General features: G+C 36.5%; 1 protein-coding gene across 1 annotated transcript in view; it reads right to left on the reverse strand.

Moving 5' to 3' along the window:
- Positions 1–17,461, reverse strand: part of LOC107029098 (PX domain-containing protein EREL2) — a 24,877-nt gene extending 7,416 nt beyond the window's left edge. The window contains exons 1-6 of the mRNA XM_015230415.2: positions 17,121–17,461; positions 15,014–15,124; positions 3,111–3,209; positions 2,871–2,957; positions 2,394–2,502; positions 1,441–2,249 (exon numbers count right to left, since the gene is read on the reverse strand). Coding sequence (XP_015085901.1) covers positions 1,441–2,249; positions 2,394–2,502; positions 2,871–2,957; positions 3,111–3,209; positions 15,014–15,124; positions 17,121–17,210 — 1,305 coding nt within the window. The 5' untranslated portion in view covers positions 17,211–17,461. The remainder of the gene's footprint in view (positions 1–1,440; positions 2,250–2,393; positions 2,503–2,870; positions 2,958–3,110; positions 3,210–15,013; positions 15,125–17,120) is intronic.
- Positions 17,462–19,202: the final 1,741 nt, after the last annotated feature.

The following is a 19,202-nucleotide window of genomic DNA, read 5'->3' on the forward strand; positions in this document are numbered from 1 at the left end:
AAACTCCCTTCACACTTCAATCGGCCTTTTATCTTAACCCAAATTCAATCAGAAAAAAATGACCATAATTTTGAATTCTTCTCGGATTGAAGTTCAAAAGATTAGAGTTCAAAATATAGGTAGTTTCTACAATTGAGATTTTGGACCATATTTTATGAAATTTATTTGGGTTGACAGAAAAATGAAATTGATAGTAGATACTAGATATTGACTCTGGTGGTAGTGAAGGGATGAATTTGGTGGCGGGTTATAATTTTCATGGTGATGCTATGAGTTTTAATGGTCAAAATAAGTGGGTTAAGTGGTTAGAGAGTGGGTGTTGATAATGAAGAAGAAGTAATCAAATGATATGGAATTGTATATATCTTTTTAGATTTTGATCATTTATTAATGTGGCGATAACATAATGATGACTTGGAGGCAAGTGTAAAACACCTCCCATCATGTGAGTGGCTATATAGGTTTTAGGCTGTGTTTATTACAGTTTAACACAATCAAGGGGGTTACATGTATAGTTAAGCCGTATCGCTGGGATTTCGTGTATAGTTGAGGGGGTACTGGTGCCTTCTAATAAAAAACTTAAATCAACTCATACTTCCACATTGTTTCATCTTTCATCTCTGTACTTCTTTCTCTTGTTATTTTTTCTGGGGTTGGGTTCATGTGTTATAGCCTTAAAGGTATCACAATAAATTCCTCGTCTCTACTTCATGAAGGACCAATTTGTAAAAGGCTTTTCAACAACCATAATGAAGATAGAACCATCATTCGTGATCTATATCACTACTTGGGGTTTAGTATTAGGAACACTTTCTCAGCATTATCTGGGAATTTATGGTGATTAACCCATGATCCGAGAAGTTCAAGTAACAACACATAAAATATGTTTACTCTCGAAAATCCTTGGCAGCACAGCTATACCAAGAACATATGTTTCTATCGCCGAAGATAGATTTCATCCAATATCCCTATAAAAACAAGCAGGAACAATTTATTTTATTCTTTTATTTGGTAAGGAAGCTTTAATTACCACAATTGTAAGTACTATTGAGGACCAAGAGTCTCATAGCTTTTTTATAAATACACAAACAAGTTTCATATCCTATATACTTGGTACAAGGAAGTTATAAAAGCAGTAAAAGAAAAAAAAACAGTAACTAGCTATGTGCAGGAAAATCGCCCAAAAACACAGAAAATATCAGTATTTTAGTCTGTTGAAAGATACAGTGTTGTGAAAGGTGGGTTTTCTTTGCTTCTTAGTGGTCCATGAATCATCCGGTAATTTTGGGGTATGGCACTAGCAGACCTACAATGCAACTCCCAGCTATACAGTGTTGTCATAGATAGCTTGCAACTTGGGAAGTTCTTATATATTATCCTTAGCTTCATACTTATATATAAATAGTCTTCTTTTTCAGAGAAAATTAGGAAAAGCAATACCTTAGTTGTGAGGTAGTCTTTCACAGCAATTTCCTGATTTAATCTCGAGATAAGATCCTCCATATCAGTTTTTGCTGTTATTAGTCTCCTTTGCATGGTTGCAAGCACCCTGTTCATTTTTTGGCGGTGATCTGAAGGAAGTAATAACTGCACATCACTTGGAAGCAGTAAGTCAGTATTTTCAACGTTTGCTGACGTATCGCCCATTCTGGGGAATTCAACCAGCCCTTGTCCATATAAATTGGGAACTGCTGAACCTGACAATTCACTGCCCCTTTGGGAACTTGTATCGCTTCCAATGCTCTCTGTTGATAACTTCCTACCATGACGGATGACTTTGGTGTTCTCCTGCTTCAAAGAGAGTCTGTTCATACCATCAGTACCAACAGAAAGATCAGAAAAATTGGAAGCATTTCCATTAGCTTTATTGTTCTCTTCAAATTTATTGTTCTCTCTGTTGTGCAACCTATGTCTAGGATAATTTCCAAGTTGTTCTAGAATAGTCTGACCCATGAACAAGCCTTCATCAATATTGGACATCCCATACTTCACAAACTTATCTATTGGACTTGTTACATCTTCATCCAAAGAGAGTTCATCTGTCCCAAAATCAGAGTTATTATCCCTTCCAAGGCGTGGAGTGCCAACATCAGATATCTCATAAGCTGTGTCACTACCATAATCTGATGTGAGTGATGAACTCGCAGCTATTCCAGACAAGCTTCCATTAGGATGAATTTGAAGAGAAGAAACAGAACTATTCACAGAAGGATTTGATTCTGAAGCATGTTGGGTTTCATCTGCAAAGGCTGAAAAAATTATAGTACTAATTACTAAATGTTAACTCTTAGACATAACAAAAAGATATTCTAAAAAGCAATTTAGCCACATGTCCAATCTTTTTTCAGGGAAATGAATGTTAAAGGACAATAATATTGTAGCAACAGACATACAAGATCTAGCAGCAGCTTCCAGTTCAAGAAAAGATGCCACTGGAACACTTCTTGAGACATCAATATCAGATAGTACTTTGGTCATCCACTCCTCCAAGGAGGACCGTCTCTGGAAACATACAAGTGCATGAAAATTGGAATTATCATATAGAACTGCAGATGCAAGCATCACTTGGAAAGAAATCTTTGTAGTTTAACCCAACATTTCCATTATTTCTAAAATGTAATAAGACAAAACTTACATTTTTAACATTTGACGCTTTCAAATAACATCCTACCGTTTTTTGCAGTTATTGTTTCACTAGAACCATTTGTTATGAGAATAAGTACAGAAGAAATCTTCAAATTCCACAAAATAAAAACTAACGTACAGAAATTTGGCTCTAATTTTACGATGGATGTGATTCTGCTTCAACTTAAACTTTTAGTTATGAAAAAACAACATCTTACATAATGTAACAAGAGTATAATGCTTACCTCTTCTAGGAGGGGTCTAGTTTTCATCCGCAAGAAACCCTTGGGTGGCGCAGGAGGAATATTCTTCCTTGGAAATATTCTTTTCAGCTGTGACACAGAATCAACACACTATTAAGTATCCTTTGATTATTAAGGAGACAACTGTCAATTTTGATTATGGCCAAGAACTTTATCATGTCCTTTTAACTTAAAAGTTTAGAAAAAGAAAAACATATCTAAAAGGAGTGTATGCAAACTTACAGCAGCAAGAAACTTCAAGAAATCATTGAACCTTCTTAATACGACCCGTGTAGTTGTATTCCCTTCTGGTGATTGTAAACCAACCAAAACCCTGTAAAACTGTCTTTTAACATTGTTAAGTTCAAACTTCAATAAATTCCAACACATAAGAACCAAATATTGACAAAGCAAAAATATGCATCAGATTATAAGTTTACTAGGAAAGGTCCCCTGGACCGAGGGGTCCAAGTTTGAGATGTAAAAATTAGTTCAACATGGGCATTTCAAAATTCAAATTCAACTTAGCTATAAATGATAAGAAAACAACTAGAGATATGCCAGCTTCTGACAAGAAATTATATTTGAAAAACAAAAAGGAAAACTTAAGCAACTCCTTTTGCAGCTGAAAATGATCAAACCTTCTTGACTTTGTCAAAAAGAATGATAATATATTTTCCTGTTTAAAAAGTTCACTTATACACTTCGAGAACCTATCATACGTCAACTACTCATCTCATCAAAGTAGAATTTCCCTAGCTAGAAGCAACGAGAAAACTCAATCCAACAGCACCTGCTACTTCAACTATTGGAAGTTTGAAAGCGCATAGAGAATCTCTAGTCTCATCATATCAAGGAAATGACCACAAGATAAATGATATGCAAACATTCTATTTTACACTCTGAGTTACACCAGTATTTTGTTAGGAAATGATAAACTCGTGATATATAACTATTCCATCTTTTGCTTCAGAATCAGCTTTATCACAAAAAATAAGGTAACGAACGCTTGGAAAGCACCACAAAAACCACTATACATTGCGAACATCCTCAAACCTGGAAACTGACTTATGCTAGGACCTACTATGCTAAAGGAACTCTTTGTACTTGTAAAACATATGACACCTAGGCCTAACTCAGCCCCAAAAGCTAGCTTATGAGGGGAGGATTGTTCCATTCAATATAAGCAGACCACCGTCCATTCCCCAACAAATATGGGGCTTTCACCCACTCTAACAGTACTATTGAACAATAGTTTCAAAATATAGCCGGACACTGCAAAAGATGAATCTGCAGATACATTCGCAGCAAAATGCAGAAGAAATCGCTGCTTGCTGCTACTCATTTCTTAAATTTGGGGTATGCAATGAATTTTCTACGTTCAGCAAAGGATGCATGGATGGGACCACCCCACTAGCCATCATGTGGATCTTTGGAAAAGAAACATAAGAGAGTTTTTGACAAGTTAGAAAATTCGATTGTAGATTTGGGAAAAACTCATGCTTTTAGTTAAGTTTTGTGCACCAGAGATGAGCACAAACTGTGGTTGGCTTAGAAGACCTCGCGATTTCAGGGAAATACAGATTTTCGAATCATACTCCATTTCAACCTCCAGCCCTTTGTGCAGAACTTTTCATGAGGCTGCAAGTATCGGATGCTGGCTGGGGTCAAAAAGTCTCTCTTCGTCGGATGACTCTCATCCTCTATCTCAAAGCCTCATCGGCATGTTCAATGATCCTTTCCATCACAGACTCAATACGGAGACTATTCACAAATGGTTTCAGTCCAGATTGAAGGTTACAGCAGGCTTCAAAGTGATCCCCGTGGACCACAACAAGTTCATCTTTGAACTCCCATCCAGACAAGAGGTAATGAGGGTCAAGGCAGGTGACTGGTTCTGGAGTGAGAGGCATCTAAATTTCTCTTGGTGGTCGCCGGAGGTGAGTTCTCAAGCAGTCTCACAGGAAAATGTATGGATTAAGGTTTTAAGAGTTCCTTAAACACATGGACCTCAGAATCTTTTAATCGCATCACAGACTTATGATGAGGTTTTATAGGAGTTGACAAAGACAGCAAACACACGACCTACTCCTAAATCTCCTTGCAACTCCACTTCTCTTCTCAATACGGATTCAGTTCCCCCAGCAACTCAGAATTAGACATATTTACTATCTCGCAACAATTATCTCCCTCTTCCATGGCAATATAAGCACAAAATTGACATCCCTGTAGGTTTGGAGACATCAAGATGATCAAAGATGGCAATGTTAAAAACATGCAAACTACTAGGAGTGGATGTTGCAGGATTTGAGAACCAAATCCTAGATATTATCCTAATGATAGAGTTGAAATGAAAGCTTCAGGAGCAAGAACAACGAACAGAAACAAAAAACAGGGACTGTAGGAGAAGGGAAGAACAAAGCAGATACAGAACTCAAAATGCTGGCATGGGGCTTCAAGAAGGCAGTGGAGGGAAGAATAGGAGCAGGTCTCAAAGAGCTCTTTCCAGATGAGAGTCAAAACTTTTAGTTGGAATGTGCAAGGCTTAATGATAAGAACAAGAGAAGTACCATGAAATCTCTTATTTAAAAATGGAAGGTTGACATAATATGCTTACAGGAAACAAAAATGGGAGAGTGGGGTACCTCTTTGATCATACAAATATGGGGAACAGATGGATTTCTTGAGCATAACATAAAACAAATGGTACCAAAGAGGGCATATTGATTATGTGGGATAAGAGACAATGTAATTGTGTTGATGCCAAGCTGGGGTTTTCTCTTTGTATTGCAGATTTTAGAGCCTTTCTGAAGATTTCAAATGGGTTTTCTCAGGTGCTTATTCTCTTCACTAGGGCCTTCACACTAACACTAAGCGAACAGAATTATGGTATGAACTAGCATCAGTAAAAGGTCTCTGGTTTGACTTATTGGTAATTGGGGGTGATTTTAATGTATCTAGATTTGAGGAGCAATTAGAGGCTTCTCAAACATCATTCTTGATCTGGAATTGATAGAACCGCCACATCAAGGAGCTCAATACATTAGGTCAAGAGGGGAGGAGTTTCTCCAAGCCTCAAGAGTCAAGAATTAACAAATTTTTGTTCTCCTCAAGAGTGGAGTGAGGTGTTCAATTCCATTAAGCAAGTTGCTATGCCCGAGTGCTATCAGACCATAAGTGAATCATAGTGGAGAGCGGGGACTGGGAAGCAATCCTCCTATTTGAATGAAGACATGCGGTTTCACTCTGATAGTGTCTTAGACTTGGTTAAACATTGGTGGAACTCTGACTCAGTCAGGGGCACTCCGAATTTCTTCTCACACAGAAGTTCCAAAATTTGAAGAGGGACATAAGCAAATGGATTAGAGAAATTTTCGTTTAACTTGAGAACCAAAGGAGCAAGCTATTAGACAAACAACGTCTCGAGGTGTATATCTGAGAAGAGAAGTTGCAAGAGCAGAATAAGGGGCATGAGGGAGTGTTTAGATTTCGTAGAAGACATGAAAATTGGTGGAATTGCAACTAGAAGATACTGCATATACTTGGTTTAAAGGGAATCAACACGAAGCAGTGTCTAGGATTATAAATTTTAATTTCAACAGATTCGTATAACAATTTCAATAATCTCAAATAGGTTCAACTGCAAAGGCTGAGTTCAGATCATATTCCAATAGGTTTGATTGGTAGAAGCTGAGAGACAAATAAAAGCTATTTAAAGTTTGAAACAGATGGCTATAATCAGACGGCTTTGTTGACAAGTTAAAGAGTGGTGGTCTTCTTTCGGCTACACAGGGAGACCTGATTATGTGTTGAATTGTGACACAGAAATGGCAGAAATGGATACGGAGAGGGAAAACGAGTGCTCACAGAAGAAGAAATAACAACAAAAAGCTGCAGTCTTACTAGAGTATGAGGAACTGATCAAGAGAGAGGAAATATCATGGAGACAAAGATCAAGAGTACTATGGCTTAACAAAGGAGACAAGAACACCAAGTTCTTCCACAAAAAGGCAAATCCACACAAAAGGTACAACAATATTGATCAATTAATGATATATGGGGAAATCAAGAGCCTAATGGAGTTAAAGGGGAAATAATCACATACTACAAGCAGATGTATACAGAATCCATCCAATGGAGACCTAATCATCATAATGTACACTATCCTGTTATAACCGAAGAGGAGAAAATAGCCCATCAAGGCAGATTTGAACAGAATGAAATTCTAACATGCCTAAAATTATGTTGCAGCTGATAAGGCTCCTGGCCAGATAGTTACACACTGGGATTCTCAATGAAGTGCTGGGATGTAGTGAAGAAGGATATAATGGACACTTCTAGAATTTCTATGATCAAGAAATTTTTGCGAAGAGCTTTAATGCCACTTTCACTGCAATCATACTCGAAAAATATAGGTGCAGAGGAGCTAAGATATTATAGACCAATTAGTCTGATAGGCAGTATGTACAAAATACTTTCTAAAGTACTCTCAGAGAGACTAAAGGGTGTGACAAATTAGTGGATTCACAACAAATGGCCGTTAGAAAAGGGGGACAGATCATGGACGCAGTTTTGATGGCTAATTAAGCAGTAAACTCAAGGATTAAACAGAAGAAACATGGCATTCTTTGCAAGTTAGACATTGCAAAAGCATATGATCAGGTCAACTGGAAGTACCTTATGAAGATTTTAGAGAGGATGGGATTTGGACAGAAGTGGATAACTAAATTTATTTTGTATCTGAACGGTCAACTTCTCTGTTCTAATCAATGAGTCTATTACAGGTTTTTTCAGATCCCAAAGAGGGCTCAGGTAAGGTGATCCACTATCATCCTTCCTGTTCTTAATCGCTATGGATGGTTTAGACAGTATGATCAAGACATCCAACACAAGAGGATGGCTGAAAGGATTTGATGTGGACGGAGAGCTTGGGAGTGACAGACCTCCAATATGTTGAGGATGCACTCATTTTATGTAGAGCTGAGGAAGATCAATAGAAATACTTAGGGTGACTCTGGTTTTGTTTGAAGGGGATCTAGCTGGCACAAAATTGGAGGAATAGTTTCACGTATCCTATTAAAAAATCAACAATATGGACTAGCTAGCATCAATCTTGTGAGTGAAGTTGGAACCTTGCCAACAACCTACTTGGACATGCCTTTAGGAGCTGGGACCTATATTGGAATTTGGAACGGAATGGGGTGACTGAGAAATGTGAGGAAAAATAGGCTAGATGGAAAGGAACTTGCACAAGATGTTTGGAGATGGGAAAAGAATAAAATTCTGGAAGGATGCTTGGAAGGAGCAGAAGTCCGTTAAAGTAGATTTTCCCAGAATCCATTTATTCTAAGCAATAACCCAGATGGCACCATTTATGATATGTGGAGAGCACAGGGATGGAACTTTTTCTACAGGAGATTGCTAAATGACTGGGAGATTGATAGAGTAGTCGATCGGCTAAATAGGATTGATGATTTCAATGGCACTACTGCTGAACCAGATACATTAAGTACACAATATTGATGGGCAATTCTCTATTAAAAGGATTTGTAAAATGGAAGAAAGGGTACAGTATAGAGGGCAACCAAAAATATGGAGAAACTTATAAAATAGTCCATCCCTAACCAAGGTAAAATGCTTTACTTGGTTGGTAGTTAAAAGAGCATGCCTGATACAAGAAATTTTGAAGAAAAAAAGGGTCATCATAGTTTCCAGGTGCTTCTTATGCAATGAGACAAATGAGACAAATGAAACAAAGAGTCATGTATATCACACTGCACTTTTACAGCACAGTTTAGGACTCTATTTCTCAACATAACAAAGACAAGTTGGACTATGCCAGAGCATACTGCAGACCTGCTTAGCTGCTGGACGAAAAGAGGAGGCAGCAAAATCAAAAGAAGTGGTGGAGGATCATCCCACAATGCATCTGATGGACAGTTTGGAGAGAGGGAAATGGGAGGTGTTATGAAGATCCAATTCCATCCAGAAAGTCAAATGGAATTGTATAATATCTTTCTACTTTTGGTGTAAAGAAGTAGGTTTAGAGGATATAGATCAGTTTGTACATTTATTAAGATCTCTAAAGTATCTTCTTTTCTAATTTTTTTTTTCATCTAACATTTTTTTATGGTGTTCAGCATGCCATTAATGCTGAGAAATACACATTTACCAGTTTCAAAAGAAATAGGCAGGATGGAGAACACTATACCTATCTCCGCAAGGGAGATTGACCCTCATACAACTCAGTTCTTAATGTTATGCCAACATACATGATGTCATTGTTCCCTGTTCCAGCGGATCATCAAAAGTTCGGAAGATATGAGGAGGAAGTTCTTGTGGCAAGGACACAAAGAGAAGAAAGGCTTTCATTTAATAAAATGGAAATTTGTGGCAACTGGGAAAAAGAATGGGGGACTGGGAATAAAGAACGTGAAGCTTCAATGCAAAGCACTCGCAATGAAGTGTTTGTGGAAGTAATCAGATGAAGATCAGTTACTTTGGAGAAGAGAGACAGGTGCCAAATATGAAGCTGAATATAGCTGGATGACCAAGGATATGACTTTACCTTGTGGGGTCAGCTTATGGAGATCCGTAAGAGCTCCATGGGAGGAAGTCAAACTCAACTCGAAGGTGAAGTGGGCAATGGGAATAAGACGAAATTCTAGAAGGAAAAATGTTGAGATGGTTAATCTGGAACTTCTTTTCCCTGACATATACAATCTAGTTCTTTCTCGACAAAAGATCATAGCAGAGATGTGGACAACACAGGGATGGAACTTCAACTTCAAAAGACAACTTAATGACTGGGAAGTGATGAGGGTGGCAGAATTTCTCAACATTGTTGGAAATTTTAATGGACACTAAAGAAATGAGGATGTGTTAAGGTGGAAAGGTGACAGCAGAAGCATATTTAAAGTAGGGGCATCTTACAAGTTGATCATTAAATAAGTCTTGGCCTAAACATATATATTTGTACTTTTTCTCCCTTTGTGCCTTTTTTAATTGAAGTTCACATTTTTTGGCACTTTGCACTTAAAGCCCCAACCAGCCTTAGAGCTTTTCTGCACTTCTCTTTTGATAACACTGGGTCCTGCAATGCCTTTTTCATTGCACTCACACCAAAGAAGAAAGGGACAATAGATCTAAGGAATTTCAAACCACTAAGTGTGATAGGTAGTGTCTACAAATTGGTGGAAAAAGTTTTAGCTTAAAGGCTGAAAAAGTGGAAACCGAAATTGGTTTCTGGGCAACAAAGTTCCTTCATGAAGAATAGACAGTTCACTGATGCCTCACTGATTGCAAATGGGGTACTTGACTGGTAACAAAGAAGTGGGTAAACAGGCCTTCTTGGGAAGTTGGATATCAATGTTGTTCGGACTCATCAAAAATGTCTACGGGTGCATGTTGGATAATGGATATAGAAAAGGTTTTTGATCAACTGCACTGGACTTGTAATTGAACTGCTGAAGAAGATGGGCTTTGGTAACAGGTGCTTAAGGTGGATATTATTTTGTATCTCCATAGTCAAGTTCTCATTCTAGCAAACAGAAGTCCAAATGGGTTCTTCTCTCCTCAAAAAGGCCTCAGGCAAAGAAGACCAACTCTCCCCTTTTCTATTTATTCTGGGTATGGAGGAGCTCACTCAACTGCTGGATAGGGCCAAAGAGCTCTAATGTATACAAGGTTCAGGTAGCTGGAAATTCCAACACCTCTGGCACTGCTTCTCATCTGCTTTATGCATATGATACTCATATTTTTTTGGGGCAGACGGCCAACAAGTAAACCACCTCAACATGACCTTGATGGTCTGTGAATCAACTTTTCGTTTACACATCAACATGCGCAAAAGTAAAATTTACCAAGCTAATCAAGCCCCCGACCTAGAAGCTCTAGCAGAGATCTTAAGTTGCAAAACTGATTCTCTCACTGCTCTACTTATTTGGGCCTACTACCACTGGGAGCTAAGTTCAAGTCTACTGAATGTGGAATGAAGTCATTGACAGATCAGTGCCTCTCTCTAGGAGGCAGTCGTACCCTCATTAAAAGTAAATAGACAACATTCCCACCTATATCATGTCACTCTTTCCTATGCCAAGCTCAGTAACAAAGCAGATTAATAGACTTAGACGGAATTCTACCCGAAGAGAATAGCAAAACTCATAATTTCTCTGGTCAAATGGCAAAAAGTGATTCTTCCTAAGTCATGAGAGGTTTAGGAATCGGAGATTTGAAGTTACTCTGGGGGATTACTTATAAAGTGGTTATGGAGATATGGGCAACCTGAGACTGGATACTGGAAAGACATCATTTTAGCCAAATATGGTGCCCAGAATCGCTGGAGCTCCAACAGAAGTACAGAATCCCATGGTCGTGAGGTCTGGAAACACATCAGCAGCTTACAAGAAGATTTTCTGCCTAAAGGAATGGTTTCCACATTAAATTCTGGGAAGATTTATGGCTTGGGATATCACTCTTAAGAATGCCTACCCAAGGCTCTACCAAATAGCAAGAAACAAAGATGCTTCCATTGCACAAAATAGGGAAGGCAATAACAGGACCTATTTTCTGGAGAAACCACCAAGACTGAGAAATAAATGACCTCCGTATTTTGGTTGTTCTAGAGAATCACAATCCATCTGAGATTCCAGGCAAACTCCACTAGAGAAAATCAAAAAAAGGGGGAGTACAATACAAAAGAATGCTACAAGATTGGTTGTTCTGAGAATGGTATGCTTGAGAAATGGCATTGGAAACATGTATGGAGGACTAGGCAGCCTCTAAAAGTCAGTTGTTTCACCTGGACAGCTTTAAAGGGAGCATGCCTGACACAAGATAACTCAGAAGAAAAGGCATCATTATTATCAACAAATGCGACCAGTGTCAACAGACAAACGAGACACTAAATCACCTCTTTTTGCACTGCCCAGCGACAGCTGCTATTTGGCATTTTTCTTCACAATGTTTGGTCCCATATGGGTCTGCCTTTCTCTATCAAAGATGCCTTCTATAAGAGGGATACTATGGAGAGTTGACAAATCCATCAAAAGAAACTGGAACAAGTACTCAGCAGCCATCTTTTGGAGTACTTGGAAGATAAAGAAATTGTGAGAAATATGGGAGAAAAAATATTATTGAATTATGTATCTGAGACCATGTTTATAGACACTATATTACAATCCTTTTCCAAGTGAAATTCTATAGGCTATTCATGTTCTTATTCGTATTCTAACACTCCCCCTCAAGCTGGTGCATATAAGTCGTGTGTTCAAAGCTTGATACAAATATAATTAATACGAGGACTGGTGAGGGACTTCGTGAAGATATCTGCAACCTGATCACTGGACTTCACAAATTTTGTAACAATACCTTCTGAGAGTTTTTTTTTCCTCTAACAAAGTGACAGCTAAACTCAATGTGCTAAGTTCGGGTGTGTGAAAACCGATTTAACCAATAAATCGAGCAGACAAGAACACTCTTGGTTTATTTTTTTTCTTCTTTATCTCTTTCTCCTTGCTAAAAGGCTGTCTATGAGCAATATTTTTTTGCTTTCCGGTTTTACGACTTTTGTTAATGGTTAAACCGATAACCCAATAAGATTATATTAAAATTACTATTTTACTCTTTATTATATAACAATGACTTCAACATTTTACGAATCCTATTTATTGTATTTTAGTATTACTTTTGGTCATAGGGAACACAAACTAGAATCACTCCCTCTCTATTGCGATACCTTCTCTATTCTCGACATAAACTAGTATTACCTTCTCTCTTCTCAGTTTTAGATTTGATTGTGACAAACAAAAACAATTAATGTTGTTTCCTCAATTAATTGAGTTAGTCTTTAGGAGGAATTTGAACAATTATATGTCAAAAGTGATCAGTGTAAAATTTGAATTGGACTTCTATTCTCGCTACTAATTCTATATTTATGACCATTCTGTATACATCATCATATGACAATTTTATTATCGGTTAAACTAAAAGCTGAACCGTTAAGAAACATAAACGGATTAACAGAAAACCGATAAAAAGTATCGTATTGGTTTGGTTATCGATTTAGCATGTCCACAAACTGAAAACCAATAAACCGAACCGACTTATGCACACCCCTAGACTGCTAAGCACTATTATTAAATACTGTAGCCAAAAATATCAACCCCAAAGACATCTTGTGAAATCAAATTTTGTAGCCGGAAAACAAGTAATATGTTGTAGGTTTCCAGAGAAAATCAAACTGCTAGGTAAGTGGCCAGAAAACTTCCCACAGGTAGACGCGTGTGCGTAACTCGCCCACCGGTGTAGGACCTCTGATAGGAACGTGAAGTCACATGGGAGGCTGTTTATGGAGCGACTGACTGGGGTTTTGTTGCCTGAACCTGATCTACATTGTGATGGTGTCAAATTCTATATAATACTACTATATAGAGATTGTGATGCGAGCAACCAACGGAAAAACTATGTGCGGTGGTGATCCCGGAACTTCGCTGAAATATTCATAGCTGATATTTCCTTAGTAATGATCCGATATCATGTGAGAAATATAGAAGAATTATTACACACAGACCCTATTTATAGACACTATATTAAAATTGTTTTCCAAGTAGGATTTTATATGCTATTACTGTTCCTATTTCCATTCTAAATTTCTAACAGAAACTACAGATGCTTTGATAGGGACTCAACTCTTACCAGCTCTTTGAAGGGTATATGCTTGGTTAGCCTGTATAGTTGATAATATTTTGTACTTTGTTAGTTCCTTGGCTCTCACTTACCAGAGCTTTTTCAAGGCAACATAGATTTTTGACTAGCTATACAGGTTTTTGCTCATCACTCTAGCTTCACGTAGCTATGTCCTAAAACATTTACGACTCTCTTTGTAATCTTGCATCTGCTTGATGCCTTTCTAATGCAATTTACTTACTTTACCAAAAAAATAAAACAGTGAATAAGAGATGTGCATGATTGCCCGAACACCACAGTAATAAAAAAATAAGAAAAATAATATGATAACCGAAGCCAAGGAAACAGCATAGCTCGTAAGCAGGAACATTTCTCAGGTTAATAAAATTATTTACCTTATTAATAATAATGAAAAAAAATGTATGAGCAATGTAAGGAGAAAAACTATACATCATAACAATATTATGGAGAGCAAAATTGTAAAAGTTGCAATTAAGTGTTTTGAGAACGGAAGTTGCAATTAAGCGAAATACAGAAAAGCAAAATCATCTTAATCAAGATATTTCATTTTTGCTAAAGCATCTTAATCAAGCTTTAAAACATTTTAAATTTTTGCTTCTCATACAAAAATAAAGTTCTAAATTTTTAATTCAATTTTACAAACTAGTAATCTTATGGAGTTCTAAATTTCTGATTTCTTATCCATATTAACTAGCATATTCTTTTGACAAACATAACAATTAATATTAATTATTTTATCCAGATGAATATTTGTTCACTCCATTCCTTTAACAATTGATATATTCATGCACCATATTCATTGTCTATTTCTATAGAGGCAGATTTAGGATTTTAAGTTTATAAGTTCTAAATTCCAAGACAGGATACCTTATTGGGTTCAAGATAAGATTATTTATACATACAAGTGAATTTTTCAGCACAAATACAAGAGTTAGGCAAAAGTTGTCAGGCTAAGGCCAAAGTTACTCTGCCAAACCTGTAACTAACGATGTAGATCCGACGCCCCTAGTTCTTCCTTCTTTTTTTCTTTTTTCTCTCTCTGTTTTTTCGGGGGAGGGGGGGAGATGTAAATATATCTAGTGCTATCCTTCTAAGGAAAAGCCATTGATTTGTTAAGGCACACAAAATATCTTAACCCTTTGATGCCTGCAATGAAATGCCACCCAAGCTTGGTGAAACATCCTGCATTGCACTAGGTTTTAGGGCTCAAACACCTTCAACAAGAAAGATTTGTCAACTTTCGATGGTGACAGAAATTCTATCTGAAGATCAAAAGCATCCTCTATTTACAAAATATAGATTATGAAATCATTATCCTCAAGTCTTTAGATTTCAGATCTTTAATAATCCTTAACAGTTATTTGTTTAAAAGATGTACTAGTATTACATTAACTCTATGGTATAATGAAATGAACATTAGCATTGATAAAAGGTTGTACCACTATGGGGTCTGAATTTGTTGTTTTTGCCAGGACAACCCACGAAGGAATTGTAACACAGTAGCTCCAGCCCGTTTGAGGATCGTGAGGCCAAACAGTTTCTCGCCCAGCCTGGAGAGCATATTAAGCATAAGTAAGTGTTTTTCCAGGACAAAAACAAATAAAATATCTGGCAGGGAGTCTGGAAGATACACCCGTTTTTGACAAAGCAATTATGCTTCAGTACAAGTTAAATGAGTTCAATGTTCCATCTCTTTGAGAGAAAGTGATTTTAAGAGAACGTCATTTGGCAAGAGAAATTTAATCAAGAGTTATACCTCGATTAGGTCATAAAAATATATTAATTACCAAAGTAAAAGAAAGATTTGATATAAGCAATCCTTATTCCATTCAAATTCAACAGCGTCATGTAATTCTCATGAACTAATTGAGTTAAGGAAGAATGCCTTGGTTCACAGACCTGGAATGCCTACGCATTTGGCTGCTTGGCCAAACATCATGAATGCTAGATTAAAGTTCTCATAGATCACACAAGCAAAGTTAACAAACTAAAGCTTATTAAATCAAACTGCCAAATGGAGAACAATGATGATATGAACAACCTAATTCAGTGTCATCAAGCATGCTATGTAGCAATAGCTAGCCTACAATGATACGATAAATCACTTGATCTAGCTTTCTTGATTACTTGTTAATGAAATCAAGCTAATATCAACTACTGTCACAAAAGAAATCATCCAATTCTTTTCTGACCAAAGATATTTTCTAAACACATATAAATATTTTAACAGTGATGAAATTTCTTATGTTACCAATTTCTACAAAAAGAATTACAGTGATGGAAATTTCTGATTAAGTGCTTCTTCATGATCAGCACCCATTTCTCTTCATTATGCGTTGTGTGTGCCATAAGAAAGTCAACATCAAAGTTTATTTAACTTAAACATTATTAGAACAGGGCAGCAACAATAAGCAACTAGCACCGGGAAGTCAACTACGACTACCGTCGATCTATAATCAAGGATACTCGGGTTTTTATGCACTACATAATAGTTTGAATGGACCATAACATTCACTTTGAAACTTATGAAGACTGGCCAAATTAAAAAATTGATATATTTAAGTTTCCTTCTTACCACTTATGTAGGTTCTATGTGTTCTCCACAATAACACTCAGGTTTTTATGCACTACATGATAGTTTGAATGGACCATAACATTCACTTTGGAACTTACGAAAACTGGCCAAATTAAAAAAATTGACATATTTAAGTTTCCTTCTTACCACTTATATATATGTTCTATGTGTTCGCCACAATAACATTTAAACTGAACTGAAATACAAGGATATATATGTGTAACATTCTAAGATATTTTTGAATCTACTCATATAAATTCCTGGCCCCACCAGGATACCTTTAATATTGGTACCGAGTAATTTACTTATTGGCAGTTACTTGAAAATCTCTATGTATAGTGTATGTTTATGCTCAACTCTTCCAACAGTCTTTACGATGTTGATTAATCAGCTAGGAGATAAGCAGCAAGCTAACTCGACATATTAGCAAAAGTCACAGGTCTTGTCTGTGAATACTAACAGGACATATTGTCTAAAACTAGCATGTACCGGACTGAGATACATGCAATGTTCTGCTAATTTCTAATGTCTGCATGGAGCCCCAAACTCACGTCACATCCATTGGACATCAGGCACATTAAGATAAATGAGGAACCCCTTATCACAGGTACAAGGCAATTTGCCTATCATCAATTATTGTAAAACATTAACTTGAAAGGCTAATTGTGTTGATAAATCAGCTGGTAGAAATACTAACAGTTAAGTTAACCAAACATATTGATTACATTCACATGTTCTTATTAATAAAGCTGATTCATTTCCGTCCATTAACTGATCAGAAATCTAACTCTATTATTCCCAATCCCAATTCAATATTCAGCACACTTCCGCACTAAATTCAATGTGATCAATCAATGCCCAGAAATTACCGTTCAGTTAATCCAATCATTCTAAGGCGATGGATCAATTACGTATAATAGATGATCAAAACTTGTAAATTGCAATAGGAAGTGATAAAGAAGAAGACTAACCCAATTTTTGGGGGGAGGACTCCAATCCATACCCAAGGGCAAAGGCGAAGTTCCATCATGTCTATGCTTCGGCGAGATTTGCCTCTGCATAGCTGACTCACAAGTCAAATCAATCAATTGATCCCTCTTTCTCTCTTTAGGTACAATAACAAACCAAATTTTAAAAAAAATAATCAATCAGTTGGTGGACTCGGCAAATTTGATATTATGTTTCCTCTCTCTAAAGCATACTGAGTATTTTGAGAGAAAAAGTATTGCAGTTTCAAAGGAGAAGACGATGAACAACAGTGGAAAGTGGAGAGTTAGGAGAAACAACAATCTTGATTTGTTTTGTATGTAAAATGTGTATTGATCTCTAAGCCAAGCGCATGATAACAAATTTAAGTTGGACTTTTCTAAAATGTGCCATTTTTTGGATTCCTTTTTTCTCCGCCCGAGACAAGCGCGTGCGCCACGCCAGAATTTGCCCCGTTACCCAAAAAAAATATTTGCCTTTGTAATCTTAAAAAATGGCTATATTTGTCGAATGTCATATATTTTGGGCTGAAGTCATATGCGGCCCCTTAAAGTTGTCCGTATTTTCACTTAGACACCTCAATTTAGCCTCATACCTATTGAACACCTTATGTGTTCAAAAACAGTTCCTATTGGACACAAATGGCTTATGTGGCAAAAAATGTGTATTTCACAGTCCCCAAGCGCGTGAAACCATTTGAAATGATTTTTTTTTCTTTTTCTATTCAATTAATAGACCTAATTAATAAATGATGCATAAAAATAATTAATTTAAAATAAAAAAAATGACCTTCTTCCACATACCTTTCTACAACTTCTCCGATCTCTTTCCATACCCACACCCACCCCATCCATCTTTTCTCCGATCCCCTCAAATTCTTCTTGTGTTTTTTCTTTTTCTATGTAAATCTAATTAAAGTCTCAAATATTTTGGCAAAGTTTCATTGTTTCGATAAAAATAATATTTCGATGAAGCAATTGATTATCTTTTCTGTAAAAAATTATTCTTGCTTGTAATTTGTTATAAATAATTATTAGTGAAAAGAAGATAAAAGATAATGAATAGAATGTTTTGATGCAATCAAAATGAAAGGTGAATGAGGAATTAGCTTAGATTGACAATAATGGTGAAATATGGATAAAATTCAATGGAGAAGAAGAAAAGGCTGGAGGCTATTGTTGACTGGCGTTGAAACGCCGGGGCCAGTGAAAAGGAAACGAAGTAGAAGAAGTATGGAGGTTGCAGTTCAAGTCGACGAGAAGAAGAAGAATGGTGGGTGGCCGGTGGGCTGGGGTGGGGGTGGGGTGGATTAATTCAATTTTGTTTTCTTAAATTGCTTTTTGATTATTTAAATAAAAAAATTTTAAAAATTAATCCAATTGCCATGTGTCATCGTTTCTTTAGTCTATTTGTCATGTTTGAGCGTTTGAAATGCACGCATATTTCTTTTTTATTTGACTATCGTTTTGTGTTAAATTGGTATAAATTTGTTAAGGTTGAAGTGTTCAATAGGTATGAGGCTAAATTGAGGTGTCTAAGTGAAATATACGGACAACTTTAATGGGCCGCATATGACTTAAGCTATATTTGCTTGTTTCATCTAATTTTTGGCATGCATTTGCCCTTTGATCATGAAGCCTTATAATATCTCCACTTTTATTTTTGGCATGATCCTTAACTTGGTGTCAACGAACAATTATGTCCTCTAACTTTAAATGTGCACAAGTAGGCACTTAAACTACTATGAAGTTGAAAAAGTATCCTACATGACATAATACACATAGGATGTCATGTAGGATACAAAATTTTCATGTAAAGTGTCATGTAGGACGAATGTGTCGATTTGCTCGATTTTATACAAGTTTAAGGTCTCATTTGTTTTCATTAAGAGTAAGAGGTCTAAATCTCAAAACACATCCAAATATTAAGATTTGCATTAAGATCGTGGTGTTTTGAATACCCATCTGAATATTAAGATGTGCTGTCTTAATTTTGAACACTAAATAGTTAATGTTGTTTGTTTTTAATATCTGAATGTACAAGTCAAATTGAATATTATATTAATA

This window comes from Solanum pennellii, chromosome 8, assembly GCF_001406875.1.
Source record: "Solanum pennellii chromosome 8, SPENNV200".
Lineage (NCBI taxonomy): Eukaryota > Viridiplantae > Streptophyta > Magnoliopsida > Solanales > Solanaceae > Solanum > Solanum pennellii.